Raw genomic sequence first — 18,783 nt, 5'->3', positions numbered from 1 at the left:
GGGGACTTGGCTCTGGGAGGCTGTGGAGTGAAACGAAGAGGAGCGGGAGGACGGGCCAAGGGGGCGGTTTTACGGACCCGGAGCCGAGCCAGTGGTTTCCCCCTGCGGACTACATTTCCCGGTGGCCCATGCTGGCATCAGGCTGAAGGCCCCTTTGTGTCCTCCCGAGACCCAAGCAGCCCTGGCGCTTTTCTGCAACGCTGGGTTAGGGTGCGCAAGTCGAGATTCCCTGAACGTTCAGGACCAGGACGGGATCTCTCCAGAGTTCAATTGTGCAGGTAGGAAGAGGGCCCGAGGAGCTGAGTCACCGAGACGCCTGTTTCCGGGGCCTGTGTGATTCTACCCAAAGTGCCTGTCGGATCTCTGTGATTGTGGGTGTGAATGAGTGCACCGGAGTCCTACTAATGTAAATGCATCGGGGCCTCTAGGTGATTGAAATTTGTGTGAGGTTATGCTACTCCAGTGTTTGAAGCTTGGGGATAAGTGAGGTGATCTTGTGAGGCTGTGTCTGACTTTGGCGTGTGTCAGATGGCAATTCTTTTTTGATTTTGTGGGTATTTGGGGGAGGGCGGGAAATGATGGAGAATGTTTACCACCCAGTTTCTTAAATCTAGCCAGGTAATTCCGGTGTGTATCCAGATTTCAAAATCCTTGATTTGGGCTTTGGAGTCAAGCAGAGTTTTATTTACTCATGATGCAATTTTTATTAGTTATGTGTCTTTATGTAAATGTTTTCATTCCTTTATCTCTAAAAGCTGAAAGAATTGTGTTGTTAAATTGGGGAGTGATTTGAGCATGGGTTAAATTGTATGTAAACTAATTCCTAGGTCTGCCTTATGCTCTCTGTTTGAGGGAAGATTGGAACCGGGAAAGAGAAGTCAGTAAATTCTAGCCAGTTGGTTCTTGATGCTGCAAGGAAAACTTGATTTCTCATGTCCTCCACTTCAGTCATCTAAGGATAATACCATTTGTCAAGAGAAGAGCCTGGAAGACGGAGGAATGGCTCTTGGAGTTTTGAATACCATGTACCAGGTGACTTTACATTTTTCTCTCTTGCTTGAAATACCTTCCTGCTTTTCAAACTACGCAGACTTAAACTTTCTTTCCTTTTTATAAAAAGTTTCTGGGTTATCATTTCTGTCTCTCCATAGCGGCTTTTCATCTCACTCAGGATAAATGAAGTCCTTGACTTGGCCCATGGGCACCTACAAATCTAGTCCCTAACTTTCCCCCTCTTGTTATGTGCTGTTGAGTTAGAACCAACTCATAACTAACCCTCCTAGCAGGTTTTTAGAGAGAGTAAATCAAATGGCAGGAGACTGCCCATCTTTGCCCATTGGAGCAGCTGGTGGATTTTGACCACATGCCTTTGGGTTGGTAGTGCAGCTCCTTACCACAAAGCCAACAAAGCTCCTATACATAGGGATGAAGCAGCTTAAATGTAGTCCTATAAAGATGAGCCATGCCAAGAGTAATAGAAGTTCAAGGACCCCTACAGGTCTGAGGGAAAGTCCTGATCTTCTTCTTTGTTGTTGTTTTTGTTGTCTTACTTGTTGTATGCTGTCAAATTGGATCCTACTAGCACAGGAGGAGATTACCCTTCTTTCTCCAGCAGAGCACCTGGTGTATTCGAACCATGCAGCTTTGGGGTTGAAGCGCTGATCTCCTTTTAACATTGCTAATTCCAGCATTCCTTGGAGATCTCCATGTGTCTTGGCATGGATCTTCCTTCCTCTTGATTCTAGGAGGTTCCTAGCTCATAGATCTTGATACAAAGGAAGCATTCCACTTCTGACTCTTCTTCTTGATGGTACTGAGATTTTTCTTTTTCCATTTTGAACTTTTTATATTGGTTTATGTACAAAATTTGTATACATCATATTTCACACTTTCCATCATTCACATTGTGTTTCATTCAGTCATTCCCGTACATTGTGTGTTATAAAATTAATCACCATTGAACTGTGCCCACCATCATCTCATCTTTTCAGGTCCCCACAGAGGGAGCTCTAATGTTAAGAAACTGAAATCCCTAAGGATGGGGTTTGAATCCACGAATTGCTCTGTGGGAGAAAGGTGGGCAATATCTCCTGTGTGATTTACTGTTTCTAGAAACCCATTGCAAGGTCAGCCATGGGTTGGTTCTGATTTGATGGTACACAACAATAACAATATCTCAAAAAAGATTTACTCAAGATAAAATCTAATTCTATACATCGTATCCTGTCTCATCAACAGAACTGCCTTTAATCCTGCCTCATTAACATCACTGCCATCGAGTCAGAATTAATTTATAGCTGATCCTTTGGTGGGTTTTCAGAGGTTGTAAATTGGATGGAGGATATTGCCCATCTTTTTCACTCAGGTAAGCTGGTGGATTTGAACTTCGTGGCTTCGAGTTGGCAGTATAATTCCTTACCATCAGAGCTCGCTCATTAACATCATAGGGGATAGGATTTACAAGATATAGGATCACAAAATGGACATAATTACATAGTACTGAGAATCATGACTTAGCCCCATTCACATATTTTTGGCAGATACAATTCAATCCATAACAATTCCATCTTTTGAGACTAAGATTCTTATCCTTGCCAGATTAAAATGTATTTACCATATCATTCCAAAAGTCTTAAATATAAGTCCAAATTCTAACCTGGGGCAGAATTTTTTTTTATTTGTGAAACTATATTACAAATTGCTGCTTTCAAAGTAAAATGGTGAAACCGACATAAGGTAAATATTTCTATTACTAAGGGGAGAAATTGGAGAGGAGGGAGTAATGGACACCGAGCAAGTTTAAAAAACGAACAATTTACAGTAGTGCTCAAGGCTCAAAAATAATATGTTATAGGCAGCACCAGACTTTGAGTGTTAGTAATGCTTCCTGGATTCTAGCCTCTTAGGATCAGATATATCAGGATGAAGACAGCACAGGATAGCACATGATTCACATCTGTTGTTCATAGGTCATTATGAGTTGTACTCTACTTGATGGCATCTAACAACAACAACAGCTCTTTTTTTTAGCCAGATTAACAAAGTTTATTTTGAGTTCGAACCAGGGCTCCCGTGTGCTGACACAGCAGCATCCACCCGAGAGCCACAACAACAGCTCTTGACTTCAGTTCTGTCTTACAGATTCACTAAAATAGCAGCTCTGCTTTCTCAGCTTTGGATAGCCCCATTCTTCTATTCTAGTACAGCAGAGTAGTGATGGGAACCCCACCCAGTCAGTCCTGTAAGGCCTGATTTTTTGTCCCTTCCTCATAGCAGCCCTACCACGTCAATTCTGGATTCAGCCTTACTCTCTTGGACAAATAGCCGCCCTCACCCTTTAGAACAAAGTTGGTGAAGATTTTACCTCTTGAGAACAGTAGGCTTTGGCCTGTCTCCAGAGTTGCAGCCCCACCATTTGAGACAGAAGCTGCTCTGTTTCCGATGATGCTTTCAGTTTCTGACTCCTGCTTCCTTGGCCTTTTACACCGCCTTAGCCCAAACGTACTGAGCTCTCTCACTCCACACTCAACAAGTCTCCTCTGCCAATAAGCACTAGGAAGCAGCACATCTGTAGGAAATTTCACCCAGTGGTACTCTGCTCTTTTGCTCCATAGGTGAGCTTCTCTATTTCATTTTTCTTTTCTTTTTTTTTTTTTTTACAGAGACTTTGGATTTCCATTCATTCATTGTTGCACTTTTCTCTCCTCCCAACCCTGCCCCCCTAGTACTCTACCCTCTTGGAAAAGTAAAAGAAAAATTCTTTCATTGTTTTACAAACCCTCCCCCCAAGTTCACTCCACTATGCAGCCTTTACTCTGGACTCCTGTCATGATAAAAATCCCTAATAATTTTCCCTCTTAAACAGTTCTCTCCCTCATCTGTTTCAAGGCAGTATACATTATTGCACCCATCTTTCTCAGTCTCCTCCCAACCCCGATGTCAGTCTTGTTTTACAACAGTGGCACCATGCAGTATTTGTCCTTTTGTGACTGGGATACTTCACTCAGCATAATGTCCTCCAGGGTCACCCATTTTGAATAATATTGCATGAGTTCCTTGTTTTTCCATGCAGCATAGTATTCCATTGTGTGAATATACAGCTTCTCTATCCATTTGTTTGTTGATGGGCACTTAGCTTGTTTCCAACTCCTTGCTATTATGAACAAAGCCGCGATAAACATGGGTATACATATATCTACTTGGATGTCATTTATGGTCTCTTTGGGGTATATTCCCAGTAGTGGAATTGCTGGGTCAAATAATATCTCTATTTGCAACTATTTGAGATCGCGTCATACTGCCTTCCACAGTGGTTTCACCACTTTACATTCCCACCAACAGTGAATAAGGGTTCCAGTTTCTCCACAACCTCGCCAGCATTTGTTGCTTGCTGTTCTGTTAAATTTTGCAATTCTGACTGGGGTGAGATGATATCTCATGGTTGTTTTGATTTGCATCTCTCTTAGTAGCTTCTCTATTTCATGCCTTAGTCCTCATCCTGCTGCCATCATTACACTTCTGTTGCTGCTTCTCACTGTCCATGCCATCTCCAGCTATCAGAGGAAAAGAATTAGAAATCTATTTGAAAAATAAAGAAACCAAGAGGGCATTTTACAAAATGGGAAAAAAGAGCGTCAACAACCCCTTGATAAAAGTGCTCAAAGGTGGTACAGAGTTAACAGATTGTTAAAGGCAAAAAGAAAGCAATAGATAAATGAGTATAGTTGGAGTATCTCAGATTGATGAACATTTATAAAGTTGCAGTATCAAGGTCTTAAACAGTCTGCAGGGATTGACCTCCTTAGTCCGGATGGTTTTAGGTGACAGGATTTTGGTTGAGGACCAAAATCACATGCTTCCTGGCATCTAGACATCTGCAGCCTGTGTTAAACTGAGTTACTTTAGCCTCATGATGGGGAGTTCTGATGAAATAGAAAAGCAAAGAAGAAATAGGATGACTACAAATAAGAATGCTGAGTGTCCTAATATTCTAGGAGAGAAATACAACTTTATAACTTTAGCTTATTTTAACCATAAATTAGGTTAATTAGAACAAAGGTTTGGAATAGCCCCAACATATGCCACTAGGGGTACATCATTGATTCTTTCCAACTTCTGTGGGCCACACATTCTTTGGTGATCTCTCTGCCTCATTGCATGAATATTTCTCTGAGTCTAGGGAGTTCTCAGTGCTGGGAATACAATCAATGTGACTAGTATGACCTTCTCCAGCAAAATTCAGCAGGGCAGTGACCTGACATAGAGTAGACTGAGAGAGATGGCTATGGTTTAATCAAGTGACTTCAATGACGTGAGAGGGACAAGAGAGTTGACAGTGTTCAAATAGGGTGATGATAACAAACTGATTGTCCTAGGAGGTGAAGGCTTACAAGGACAAGGTATATAGAAAATGTGGTGAGAGCAATGATGTATAGGCTTAAAAAATTGTTATACTATAGAGGTACTACAGGGTAAAAATTGGAATCTAGGAGGTAGAGGTCAGAGTGGAATATTAGAAATTGAGATTATGAAGGGTTGAAAACTTTTTGGTTGTAACGAGTGTGGTATGGCCATAAAAGTCAATGACTATGGACGTATGGCTATCAGAGAAGTGAGATATAGGTTATTGAGAGGATTAGTTATATGCAATTAGAACAGTCTCAAGATTATGATAGGAATGGCTTTGGAGGGGGAGAGACAGTGAGACAGGTCTTGAAATGTTAAAGGAATGACAGAGAATTGTTATCTATTGGGAACTGATAGATAATTAAAGCAAGGAGGCATGCTGTTTTTGTTGCTATGTGCCAACTCATAGTAACCCTATATAAAATAGCTCTGAACCTTACCCTATCCTGAGCCAGTCTCACTGACTCTGACACACCTAATTCCATTACTCCCATTACTGTGTCAACCCATCTCATCCAGGGTTTTCCTCTCCTGCACTGTTGCTCCATTCTTCCAAGCATGATGTCCTTCTCCAGGGGATTGGTCCTGCCTGGCTGTGTGCCCAAAGTATGAGAGATGGAGCTTCAAAATCCTTGTCTCCAAGGAGAAACCTTGGACAGATCTGTTTGTCCACGGTATGTTCAATACTCTTTGCCAGCACCACAACTCAGAGGCATCAATTCTTCTGTCATCCTTAGTCATTGTCCAGCTCTCTGATGCATAGCAAGTAATTAAAAAGACCATGGCCTGGATCAGGCACACCTTAGACACTAGACTGATGTCATGACTCTTTAGTAATTTGGAGAGATCTCTGAAAACAAACATCCCCAGTGCAATTCCACTTTGATTTCCTGACTGCTAGTGGCAAGAGTGTTGATTGGGAAGCCGAGCAAGCTGAAATTGTTAACAACTTCAATCTCTTCTCCATTCGTCATGGTGCTGCCAGTTGTCCCAGTGGTTAAAATCTTTGTCTTCTTGGTGTTGGGTTTCAATCCATACTGAAGACTACAATCCTTGCCCTTCTGCAGCAAATGCCTCATGTCCTCCTCAGTTTGGCAAGTAAAGTTGTGTCATCTGAATATCACAGGTTGTTGATGAGTCTTCCTCCAATCTTGCTGCCTATTCCTCTTCATAAAGCCCAGCCTCTCAAATGATCAGTACAGATACCGTGCATCCCTGATGCACTCCTTAATTTTGAACCATAAGTGTTTCCTCACTCTGTTCTAAGGACTTCTTCCCTGTCCAAGTATAGGGTTCACATGTGTGCAATCAAATGTTCTGGGACTCCTGTTCTCCTCAAGGTTAGCCACAAATTTTTGTGATCCACCCAGTCAAATGCCTTTGCACAGTCAATGAAGCACAGAAGGACATTTCTCTGGTACTCTTTGCTTCCTGGCCAAGATCCGTCTGACATTGGTGATAATGTCTCTAGGGCCACATCTTCTGAACTCAGCTTGTATTTCTGGCAGTTCTCTGTCAATGTACTGTTCAATCATTTTTTTATAATCTTCAGCAAGATTTTGCTTGTGTGTGATATTGTTTGATAATTTCCATATCCTGTCAGGTCACCTCTTTTTAGATTGAGATTGGATCTCCACCAGTCATTTGGCCAGGTGATTGTTCTCCAGATTTCTTGGCACAACCGAGCATGTCCAGGACAGCATCTGTCTATTGAAATATGTCAGCTGGTATTACATCAATTCCTGGTGCCTTTTTGATAAAATGATTTCATGCAAAGGAGTCCTGGTGCTGCAGTGGTAAAAGAGCTCAGATGCTGACTAAAAGCTCAGTAGTTCAAAGCCATCAACCATTTAGGAGGTGAAAGATGTGACAGTCTGATTCTGTGAAGATTTATAGTCCTAGAAACCCTCTGGGGACAGTTCTACTCAGTCTTTTGGGTTTATGTGAATCAGAATTGACTCAGTGGCAGTGAATGATTTTTTGTTGTTTAAATTTTATAAAACTAAAACTAGATAAGGAAGATGACCAGTTTTAAATATGTGAGGTGCAAAGCGGTCTCCTAGCTATCTTTAAGTGGTGTGGTAGAAGTGATGTGGGAAATAAAGTCACTCCATTACATGTGTGTTTCAGGGCATATAGCCCTCTCCATAGATCTTTAAGGATAAAAAGGTGTAGGGAACTGTTGCTGTCCTTCAGACTAGCTTGATCAGATTTATGAATATATTTTAGAACTAAACATTGTTTTAATTTTTTATGTCAAATGTTTTACTATCTAAGGTTTTTCTGGACACTAAGGAGCCCCTGTGGTATAGTGTGTAACATGTCAAGCTGCTGCTAACTGTAAGGCTGGAAGTTCAAATCCATGAGTGGCTCTGTGCTAGAAAAATGGGTCAGTCTCCTGTTGTAAGATTCATAGCCTCAGAAATTTAGTGGAGGGTCACTATGCATTCCACTCACCATCACAAGCTTTGTGAACAGTGGAGTGACTGGATGGTGGCAAACAGTTAATTCATTTGGCTGCTAACTGAAAGGCTGGAGGTTCAAACCCGCCAGAGGCATTTTGGGAGAATGGCCTGCTTATCTCCTTCTGAATAATTAGCCTTTGAAATTCTGTGCAGCAAAAATCTACGTGTGAGATTGCCATGAGTTGGAATGAATTTGATGGCAACTGATGGTAGACTTCGATAGGGAAATTGCAATTCTGCTTGCTAACTGTATAAATATAATATGTGCTTATGTGAGACCTTTACCTAAACCAGGAAGCTATTGTCAAAACAGAGCAAAGGAACACTGCATGGTTCAAAATTTTAAAAAAGTGTGCATCAGAGATATAACCTTTCTCCATACTTTTACAATCTGTATACAGATCATTCAGGAGGCTGGACTTTAGGAAAAGGAATGTGGCATCAAGATTGGAGTCATTGGATTCGTGAACCACCTGTGTTATGCGGATGACAAAGCCTTGCTCGCTGAAACTGAGGAGGACTTGAAGTTTTGCTGGAGAAAGTCAAGAACTGCTGCCTTCTCATATGGGTTGCATCTCAACATCAAGGAAACAAAGATCAGATGGCTTAGTGGCAAGAAGCTGCACTGCAATCTCAGAAGTATGTGGGTTCGAATACACCAGATGCTCTGCTGGAGAAGGAGGAACAATCTCCTCCTGTACCAGTCAGATCATCCGATTTGACGGCGTGCGCACGCACGCGCGCGCGTGCGCACACACACACACACACACACACAAGTAATAAAATTTAAAAAGAAAAAAAAATTAAAAAAAAAGAAAAGAGAACAAAGATCCTCATTACTAGGCCAATTGACTGTATTGATTGTTGGAAAAGACTGAAATTGTTAACAGTTTCATCTTGAGCAGGTCCACAATCAATGCTCTTGGAACCACCTGTCAGGAACTCAGAAGACTAATTGCATTGGGAATATCTGCTGTCAGAGACCTCTTCAGAGGGCTGAAAGCAACATTGTCAGGCTAGAGACTAAGGTATGCCTGATCCAGGCCATGGTCTTCTGAGTTGCTTGCTATGTAGCTAAGAGCTGGACAATGACTTAAGGATGACAGAAGAAGAATTGATGCCTTTGAATTGTGGTGCTAGAGAAGAGTATTGAACATACCATGCACTGCCAAGAGAACAAACAAGTCTGTCCTGGAGAAGGTGAAAACACATTACACCTTGGAGGCAAAAATTTTGAAGCTCCTTCTTACATACTTTGGGCAAGTTGCCAGGAGGGACCAGTTCTTGGAGAAGGACGTTATGCTTGGAAGGGTAGAAGGTCAGTGCAGAAGAGGAAGACCCCAGATGAGGTGGATTAACACAATGACTAAGACTGTGAGGTCAGGTGTGTCTGAGAGGTGAGATTGGCTCAGGAAAGGACAAGATTCAGAGACATTGTTTCTAGAGTTGCTATTAGTTGTAGCTGTCTCAACAGCATAACAACAGTGTATCTATATGGATAGAGAGAGATAAAGAGAAAGAGTTCTGATGGCCTAGTGAATAGAGTTGTGTTGTCAACCCAAAGGCATGTGGTTTGGATCTATAAGCTACTCTGTGGGAGAGAGATGGACACTCTACTCCCCTGCAATATACAGCCTCTGAAAACTCATTGGAACTTTTGCTATGAATTCGTTCCAGCTTGGTGGTATGTGTGTGTGAAAGATTTATGTATTTATATATATTTGTATTTATTAATACAAATAATAATTATATATATGTATAAATATGTGTTGTGTATTGAATAGATATATTCAATAGGAAGCTCTGATAGCCTAGTTGTAAGATACTTGTGCTGCCACCAAAAGACACATGATTCAAATACACCAGCTGCCTTGTGGGAAAAAGATGAGCAATCTCCTCCCATGGGATTTACTGCCTCTAAAAACCTGCTGGAGGATCAGCTATGAGTGTGTTCCCATTCGACAGTACATAAAAACAAACAAAAAACATTTACTGTGTATATTTACATGAGAACAAGAAAACAATTTCAGAATCCTACATATCATACAACTCACTCTGTAAACAGGACCATTTATACAACCTCTGAGGGGTATTACTATTGGGTCAAAGAGGGAGACATTCACTTACTACATTATATAACTGGTTTTAAGGATTTATTGTTCCAAATGGCTTCCCTAGCATCTTACCTGGAACCTTCTCACCAATGAAAGAAGCAAGAAAATGCAATGCATCGTTTGGGGCCAGGCATTCTTGTGCCACTCAGACTAGGGCCTGTGGGAGTAGCACTCATAGCAGCTGCAGCAGTGAACCAGGGACCTAAAGTGAGGTGGAGTGGACCCTGGAACTTCTACCCCATGGAACCAGAACAAGGAGCCTTTACTCAGGTTTGTTGGACAACTCAGGAGTGGGGAGTGAAGCCATAATTGGCAAGACTGAGAGCTTTGAAACATTGACTTAAAGGTTTAAGACTCAAGGCTGATGCACCTGTGAGCACATTTCAGAAGCTGTCCTGACTCTATTCTGCTCCTAATCTGATCATAGCCTGTTTGACTTTCCTAATATGGATCTTTATGGTATGTAAGCTATTACATAAGATTTTGAACCCAGTAAAGCAGTAAGATTGGTGTTGGGATGAGTAGAAAGAGGTGTAGAAGCATGGGGGACATGTCTGACCTCATGGGAATTGGTTCTGTGGTGTTGATGTTGTTGATGAGGATAGTTGCCCTTTCTGAAGCTGGTAAACGTCAGATATGACTGTCCCCGTGTGTGTCCCTTGCTCTTTTTACATTAACTAATAAAAGAAATTATTGAGTGTTGAAAAACACTTGAAGAATTTAACTTCTCTAGAGATATTGTCCCAGTTTCCTTGTGACAAAATTTTGCCAAGTTAAAAAAAAAATCATCTTTTATTGTCTTGACAGATTGAACTCTTAATTTTGTTTACACAGCCCCCCCACACCTCCCCACCCCCACCCCACCCTTGTAGAATATATGCTAATTGTTTCATCAGGAAGTGGTCACATAAAAACCTAGAATCCAACTGAATTACAGTCTAACTCCATGGTTTCTAAGATTTTTGTCCACTCCCTTTAGAGAGTGCAGCCTTCAGTGGAATCCTCAGTTCTTTACACAAAATTGTGAGTTTGGGTTTTAATTCAAGTGCTGATTTGTTCTCAAACCACTCATTAATTAATTAATTCACTTTCTTTAGTCAACTTTGAATATCTCATACAGGCCAGATGTTGTTCTGGCAGCTGTGGATGGAACAGTAATCAGTATGAAAAATACTGTTGTCTGCATGGAGATTATATTGGTAGTGGAGGTGAGAGAATAATATCAGAAGAAATATATAAAAAATAAAGGCACCTGGAGCTCTGGTGGTTTAGTGGTAAGAAACTGCACTGCCAGTTCTGAGATTAATATTTTTAATCTGCCAGCTGCTACTTGGGAGAAAAATGGACAGTCTTCTTCCATGCTATTTACTGCCTCTGAGGGTAAGCTATGGATTGTTTGTGACTCAACAGTACACAACAACTAAAAGGTTGATGTTTCAAACTCTCCTAACAGTACCACAGAGGAAAGACTAGATTTGGTTCCATTCAGATTACAGTCAACAAAACTCCACAGAGCAGTTCTGCTCTATATCATGTGGGACTGCTTTGAGTCAGATTCCACTCTAAAGCAAGATTTTGTTTGTTTTTAATGGATAAAACCAAAGCAGGGTTAGGGAGATGGAGAAGTAGGGGGAAGGCCATTACTGTTTTATATAGAATGATTAGGAAGTACAGAGGTGCTGAGGGAGAACATGTTTGACATATCTGTGGACTGGTATCAGGGAGATATCAGGAGTGTACCTGGGGCCCAGTGACTAAGTATGATAAGAAGTGAGGTTATTTCATTTGCTTATCTAATTTCAGGAGTTAGTGACCTTCAGAGATGTGGCTGTAGACTTTTCTCAAGAAGAATGGGATTACCTGGACTCTGCTCAAAAGCACCTGTACTGTAATGTGATGCTGGAGAACTACAGGATCCTGGTATCACTGGGTAAGGCTATCTTCCCCCTTATGAAATTCAGAATCTACTCATAAGGAGCCGTTTGCTACCATCAGTGTGAACTGTTAGATGTTGTTGATTGCCTTCGAGTCGAACAAGACTCATAGCAACCCTAGGAACAAAAGGCCTGAGATAGCACCTGCAAATACTTAACCTGAGTACTTCCCTTGAGAAAGGAATGGCTTCATATGTGTACAGTGGGCAGTGAGCAGGTCTGTTGTTAATCTATGCTTAAAGTTTCATCTTCCCTGTTCTTCTAATACATCCATGTACTTTATACATTTTTCTCTGGCTTCTCTCACTGTGCCCTGATTATCAAAGGATTAAGTGTGAATTCATTTTCTTCTTTTGTTTGCAGGACTTTGCTTTTCTAAGCCAAGTATGATATTGTTGTTGGAGCAAGGGAAAGAGCCCTGGATGGTGAAGAGAGAGCTGGCAGAAGGTCTGTGCTCAGGTGAGTGAGGAGGAAGGAGGCAGGCAAGTTGTTTTGCTGGTGGCAGCTAAGTGTGAGTCAAGGCCATTACCTTTTCACCATACTTTGTTGGCATCTTCTTAAATCTTTTAGGCTTTGGTATAAATTTGTTGTTGCTGTTGTTAGGTGCCATCCAGTATGACTCATAGTGACCCTGTGAACAACAGATCTGAACCCTGTCCTCTCCTGTATCACCCTCACCACCTCTAACTTACTTGATCCTATTAGGGCTGCTGAACTGTGTCAATCCATCTTGTTGCACTGACCCTCCCCATTTCCAAGAAAAAGCCTCTCCTAATTGGCTCAGTGTGTGAAATGAAGCTTTGCCCTTTTTTGCTTCTATGGAGCACTCCAGTTGCACTTTCTCCAAGACATATCTGTTTGTTCTCTTAACTGTTTTTCTGGGCTGTACATTCACAATCCCGACTTTGAAGTTAGAAGTTCAGCACAAACCATTTGCACCACTTAGGGATATTTAATGCCACCTGGATCCAGTCTCTGGCTTCTGGAGACGCAGTAGGTTTGAGGACTCTGAGTACTTGCGGTGGTTCTTTGGGGCCCACGAGGAGGTTGGCAGAGCAGACCAGCCAGATGAATGGGGGTCTGGGGCTGGGAGTTTCCCAGCAATTGGGCATGCTGGGCTGCTAAAACACTGTAGGGCCCTCAGGCCTGTCTTTCATTGTTTTGGTTCAGACGTTCTTCTAGGTCGTATAGCCCTGGTGTACAAGTTGCCGTACAGCGGTCACTTGTCGTTGCTGTGAGGCTGAACACTGTGACACTGATGTGTCAAATGCATTAATGGCTGGTTACCCATTGCGGGCAGAGAGTGAGGTGGAGCTTCCCAATGAAAACAAGCTTGGAAGGAGGAGTGGCATCCCCTTCCATAATAGCTTCCCTCCGGAAACCCTATGAACCTGGAGAGAGGAAGAAAGGCACCCAAGCGTCGAGGACTCTCCTTCATAGGGTCGCTGTGAGTCGCCTGCGACTGATGGCACTTAACAACAACAACAGGGACTTTAAACACAGAGATAAGGAAGTACAAACAGGAAGGTAAATGCCAATGAAAATCATCAAAGGATCAAGGAAGGCCAGTGCTACAGAACCTGAATGTATTATAGTGTTGGAAACAAGACAGCTCTCAACTATTTCGTGGCCACACAGCCCAACAGCCCTTCCCTCAGTAGTGGTTGTCAGAGGTCCCTTTCACCTCCGTCCTGTTTGGGTAAATGTTAAAGTTCTTTATCTGTGCTAGAAAGCCTCCTGCCCAAAGGTTCTTAGCTGTCTTTTCTCCCCATGGACCAGCAGGGCCACAGCAGCCATCTCTCCATCTTACATGCATATAAAGTGAATAGCATGGCTTGGGTCATGAGCACCATAGTTCTCAAAGTGGCATCTTTACTTTTTAACATTTTTAAGAGGTCTTTGCAACTCTTTTTTCTCATCCTGAGTCCTATCAACAAATGAAGTTTCTGAAAGCTTTACTTAACTTGGAGGAGGTATTTCTTCCTCAGGAATATTTTTAGGGACTTATCATGTGGTACTGTATCAAGTATTATTATTCATAAGGTTTTCACATGTCATGTAGGTAGATCATTACATCATTCTTCCTTGCATGTCTTTGTCTAAAAGTTCCCCTGAAACCTGTCCACTCTGAGTGACCCTGCTGGGATTTTAAATACTTGTAGCATAGTTTCCAGCATTACAGCAAACTGCAAACTGCCACAGTATAGCAAACTGACAGTTGAGTCACTCAGTATCGTGGCTTGAAATTCATCCAGGTTTATTGTATGTATAAACAGTTCATTTATTCTGTATTATTCCTGAGTAGTATTCCAAGGAATGAATATGTCAAAGTTTGTTCTGTCATTCACCTATAATGTTTTTTGCTATTACAAAGAAATTTGCTAGGAGTGGCATGCACTTCCTAAACAATAGGCCTCTGGAAACTCTATGAACTTTGATAAATATTGATAGTTACAGAAAAGCTTCAGGCCTTTCTTTCATAGGGTCACTATGAGTCATGCTCAACTCGATGACCAGCAACAACAACAATGAGTGTCAATAACAATTGCTGAAGAAGAATTGATATCTTTGGATTGTGTTAGCAAAGTAGACTGGATATCCTATGGATTTCCAAAAGAACAAACAAATCTGTTTTGGAAGAATTACAGCCAGGGTGCTATTTAGAGGCAAAAACAGTGAAAACTATCTCACAAACTTTGGGCATATGTTATCAAGAGGGGCCAGTTCTTGGGAAGAGATCATTCTGGGAAAGGTAGAGTGTCAGAGAAAGAGAAAGATCCTCAAAAAGGTGAGCATGGCAGAGATTATGAGGATGGTGCAAGATAGGGCAAGGTTAGGATCTGTTCATAAAGTCACTGTGAGTTGTTCGTAACTTGGTGGCACATTACAACATGTATATCATGTGGCCTTATTAAACTTATTAGTTGTAGGTAGTTATTGTAGACTTCTGGGATTTTTTACTTAGAACATCAAGTCATCTGCATATAGGGAGGATTTGAATTCTCTTCTGAAATTTATGTCTTTCTACTGCCCTTCTGCTCCTCTTTCCACCCCATCATGGCTTGGCCAGGACTCAGTACTATGTTGAATAAGAATGGACATTCTTACCTTGTTCTTGATCTTAGGGGAATAATGTTTATTCTCTACCCATTAAGTATTAACTTTGTGAAAAAAATTTTCCTTTTATCAATCTGTTGAGATTTCATGACTCAATATAGTCTGTCTTAGCATATGCAGGTACTTGAATAGAATGTATATTCCTCTGTTCTTGATAGAAATGTTCTGTACTTGTGAATTAGATCCTATAGGTTGATGGTATTTTTTACTTTTATAGCCTTACTGATTTATTGTATAACCAAGTGCAAGGATGAATAAGATGTAACAATGTGAGATGTAAGAATTGAACTTGGAGTTGCAGGTTTGAGTCTCCACATGCTTGTACATGATGTCCCTTCAGGAGTGGATGTTGCTGGAGGAGAAATAGTAGGGGTATGGTAAAACATGTGAGACCCATCCTCCTAGCAGGTCAAAATGAAGGTATTTTTCAAAGCAGAGGAGAGTAGAATGTATTATATTTAGAGTTTTCTAGCATGATTTATGACTTTTCAATATTTAAGTACAGTTTGTTGGCCTCCATTTGATCTCTTTCTTCTGTCTCCCAAAGATAAGGAACAGGCCTGTATATATATTCTCATTCCATTTCTGAAATTTTATACAGTTGACACTGCAGTGCCTGAATCATAGTGTTTTCATTTTTCCTGCTTCATAGTTTATAGTCCTTCCTCAGGCATTTCATTCACATTTCTTTTTAACTGAACATCAAGATTTTTAAAATCTGTTAAAAACCACAGTGACGGTTTAACTGAAATTGAATGGAAATAAGAAATGTACTTAGTGAGAATTTATATTGCCATGTCATAAGGTAAGCACTTTCCTTTTTGTCCCTCATTAGAATTTGAAAAATTGCTTCTTATGAAGTTCATTTCTAACTGAACTTAACCTCCTTCTAATCCATCACTGTTGATGACTCTTCCATCCTTTCCTTGTTCAGACCATAAACTTTGAGGGCATGCTTGCTTCTCTTCTCTCTATCCCATTTCCAATTCAGTGGCTCATGAATATACCTATAAAATGTATTTAGAGTCTGACCATGTCACTATACTCCTTTGATGTCTCAATGGCTTGAACCATATCAATCTGTCACCTCTCAGGTGATCTTGTGGGCAGGGAGTTTGGACTTCCAACCCAAAGGTAGTTGATTCTATCTGCAGGTAAAAGATGGGCAGTCTCTCCCCCCTGTAATTTACACCTTCTGAAAACCTGCTGAAGGGTCAGCTAAGAGTTGGTTTCAACTCAACAGCAATGAGGTTTCTTTGAGTCTCTCCTGGATTAACAGGAAAAAGGATTTCCTTGCTTTTCCCTTTGTCCCTTACTTTCCAATACTCATAAAAGAGAAACCATTTAATCTGAATAGTTCAGTGGCTTTCCATGCCCCTTAGAGTAAAAGCGACATTCTATAGGTCTACAAGTCTTAAATCAGCTGGGCACCTGACTTTATCTCCTTCTACTTAATTCCCTCTAACTACTCTGTTCTCCTTACTGTTCCTCAGACATGCCATACATGCATCTACTTTGTGATCTTTAAACCAGCTCGTCTGACTATAGTGCCCTTTTCCCAGATATCCAAATGACTAACTTCTTCACTTCCTTCAAATGTTTGCTAAAATGTTAAATTATGGACTTCTATCTTTGACTTCTCCTATACTCTTGATCTGTCTCACTTTGCTTTGCTTTTCCTTTTTTTAACAATTATTAACTTCTAACATAGAAAATTCATTTTCTCTCTTTCCATGAATATAACATCCATGAAGGTAAGAATATTTCTGCTTTGTTTACTGGAATATTGAAAAATATCTAGACTATTGGGCACAAAGTGAATATTTACTTCATAAGTATTCTTTTTTTTCTTTTTTTAAATTAAATTTTATTAGTTTTAATGAACATTTACAGAGATTTTGGGTTTTCATTCATTCATTGTTGCACTGTTTTCTCCACCCTTATCCCCAGTTCGTTCTTCCCCCCCCCATAAGTATTCTTGAATGAAGAGGCAATAAGAATGATTATTTCAGTCCCTGTATTATTACTATAGACATAAAATTGTATCTGAGTGCAGATGGTTTCCATAATTTATTTTTTGTCCTGAGATTTACTAAGTGTCTCATAATTCTTTTAATTTTTCCTCAAGTTTGTGTGTGAGCTACCTAGTTTGTATTCTTGTACATTAAAGACCTATGAAAACAATGGTTTTTGGGTTTTATTTTCTACTAAATTAATACACATACTTTTGTGAATATACTTTTTTCTGATATGTAATAGAGGAGACTTTCTTTGTGATTTTTCAGGCTGGGAGTCTAAATATGTGACTGAAGAATTAACCTCAAAGCAGGACCTATATGAAGAAGAATCACTCCAGAATATAATGGGAAACTTTACAGGCCTTGAATGTCCTAGTTTGAAAGAAGAGTGGAAAGGTGGGAGCTATTTGGAGAGGCAACCAGGACATCAGAAGGCATGTTTCAAGGAAGAGACAATCATGCATGAAGAAAGCCTTGTTGATAAAAGAGGACAAGAATCTAACAAATCTTGGGGAACCTTCTATCAGAACACACTGTTTAATGTACAACAGGTGATCCCTAAAGAGGAGAAAGTACATAAAACTGACATATATAAGAAAAACTTAAAAAAAAAATTAATGGGCCTTAAACCCAAGAATATCTATGTAGAGAAGAAACTTTTGAAATGTAATGACTGTGAAAAAGTGTTCAGCCAGAGCTCCTCCCTTACTCTTCATCAGAGAATCCATACTGGAGAGAAACCATATAAATGTGTAGAATGTGGGAAAGCTTTCAGCCAGAGATCAAATCTTGTTCAACATCAGAGGATTCACACTGGAGAGAAACCCTATGAATGTAATCAGTGTAGGAAGGCTTTCAGTCAGAATGCACATCTAGTTCAACATCTTAGAGTTCACACTGGAGAAAAACCTTATGAATGTAAGGTGTGTAGGAAAGCCTTTAGCCAGTTTGCCTATCTTACTCAACATCAGAGAGTTCATACTGGAGAGAAGCCTTATGAATGTATTGAATGTGGGAAAGCATTTAGCAATAGATCATCCATTGCTCAACACCAGAGAGTTCATACTGGAGAGAAACCTTATGACTGTAATGTCTGTGGAAAAGCATTTAGCCTTCGTGCATACCTTACTGTACATCAGAGAATACATACTGGAGAGAGACCTTATGAATGTAAGGAATGTGGGAAGGCCTTCAGCCAGAATTCACATCTTGCTCAACATCAAAGAATTCATACTGGAGAAAAACCTTATAAATGCCAGGAATGTAGAAAAGCGTTCAGCCAGATTGCATACCTTGCTCAGCATCAACGTGTTCATACAGGAGAGAAACCTTATGAATGTATTAAATGTGGGAAGGCTTTTAGCAATGACTCATCCCTCACTCAACATCAGAGAGTGCATACTGGAGAGAAACCTTATGACTGTAATGTTTGTGGGAAGGCCTTCAGTTACTGTGGGTCTCTTGCCCAACATCAGAGAATCCATACTGGAGAAAGACCCTATGAATGTAAGGAATGCAAAAAAACCTTCAGACAGCATGCACACCTTGCTCATCATCAGAAGATTCATACTGGGGAGTCACTTTCACCACCTAATCCAGCTAGTCACCAAGTGCTATAGCTCCTATCTTTTAAGTCCAGAATATGTCCTCATTTCTTTATCTCTAAGGTTACCACCCTCATATAAGATTCATCTCATATTTACAACTACTCTAACTTCTTTCTAACAGG

The 18,783-nt window shown here is 40.6% G+C and overlaps 1 protein-coding gene across 1 annotated transcript; it reads left to right on the top strand.

Moving 5' to 3' along the window:
- The first annotated feature begins 952 nt into the window (after positions 1-952).
- On the top strand, positions 953-18,783 carry ZNF570 (zinc finger protein 570). Its single transcript, XM_006899653.1, has 4 exons — positions 953-1,032; positions 11,789-11,915; positions 12,283-12,378; positions 17,322-18,783. Exons 1-4 carry the CDS (start codon positions 1,000-1,002, stop codon positions 18,671-18,673), a joined length of 1,608 nt encoding a protein of 535 aa, XP_006899715.1. The 5' UTR covers positions 953-999; the 3' UTR covers positions 18,674-18,783.

This window comes from Elephantulus edwardii, unplaced genomic scaffold (genome assembly GCF_000299155.1).
Source record: "Elephantulus edwardii isolate Elephantulus edwardi_28Jun2011 unplaced genomic scaffold, EleEdw1.0 scaffold00266, whole genome shotgun sequence".
In the NCBI taxonomy this organism is placed as follows: domain Eukaryota; kingdom Metazoa; phylum Chordata; class Mammalia; order Macroscelidea; family Macroscelididae; genus Elephantulus; species Elephantulus edwardii.
The sequence above is the reverse complement of the archived record's forward strand: the minus strand, read 5'-3'. Positions and strand labels throughout refer to the sequence as shown.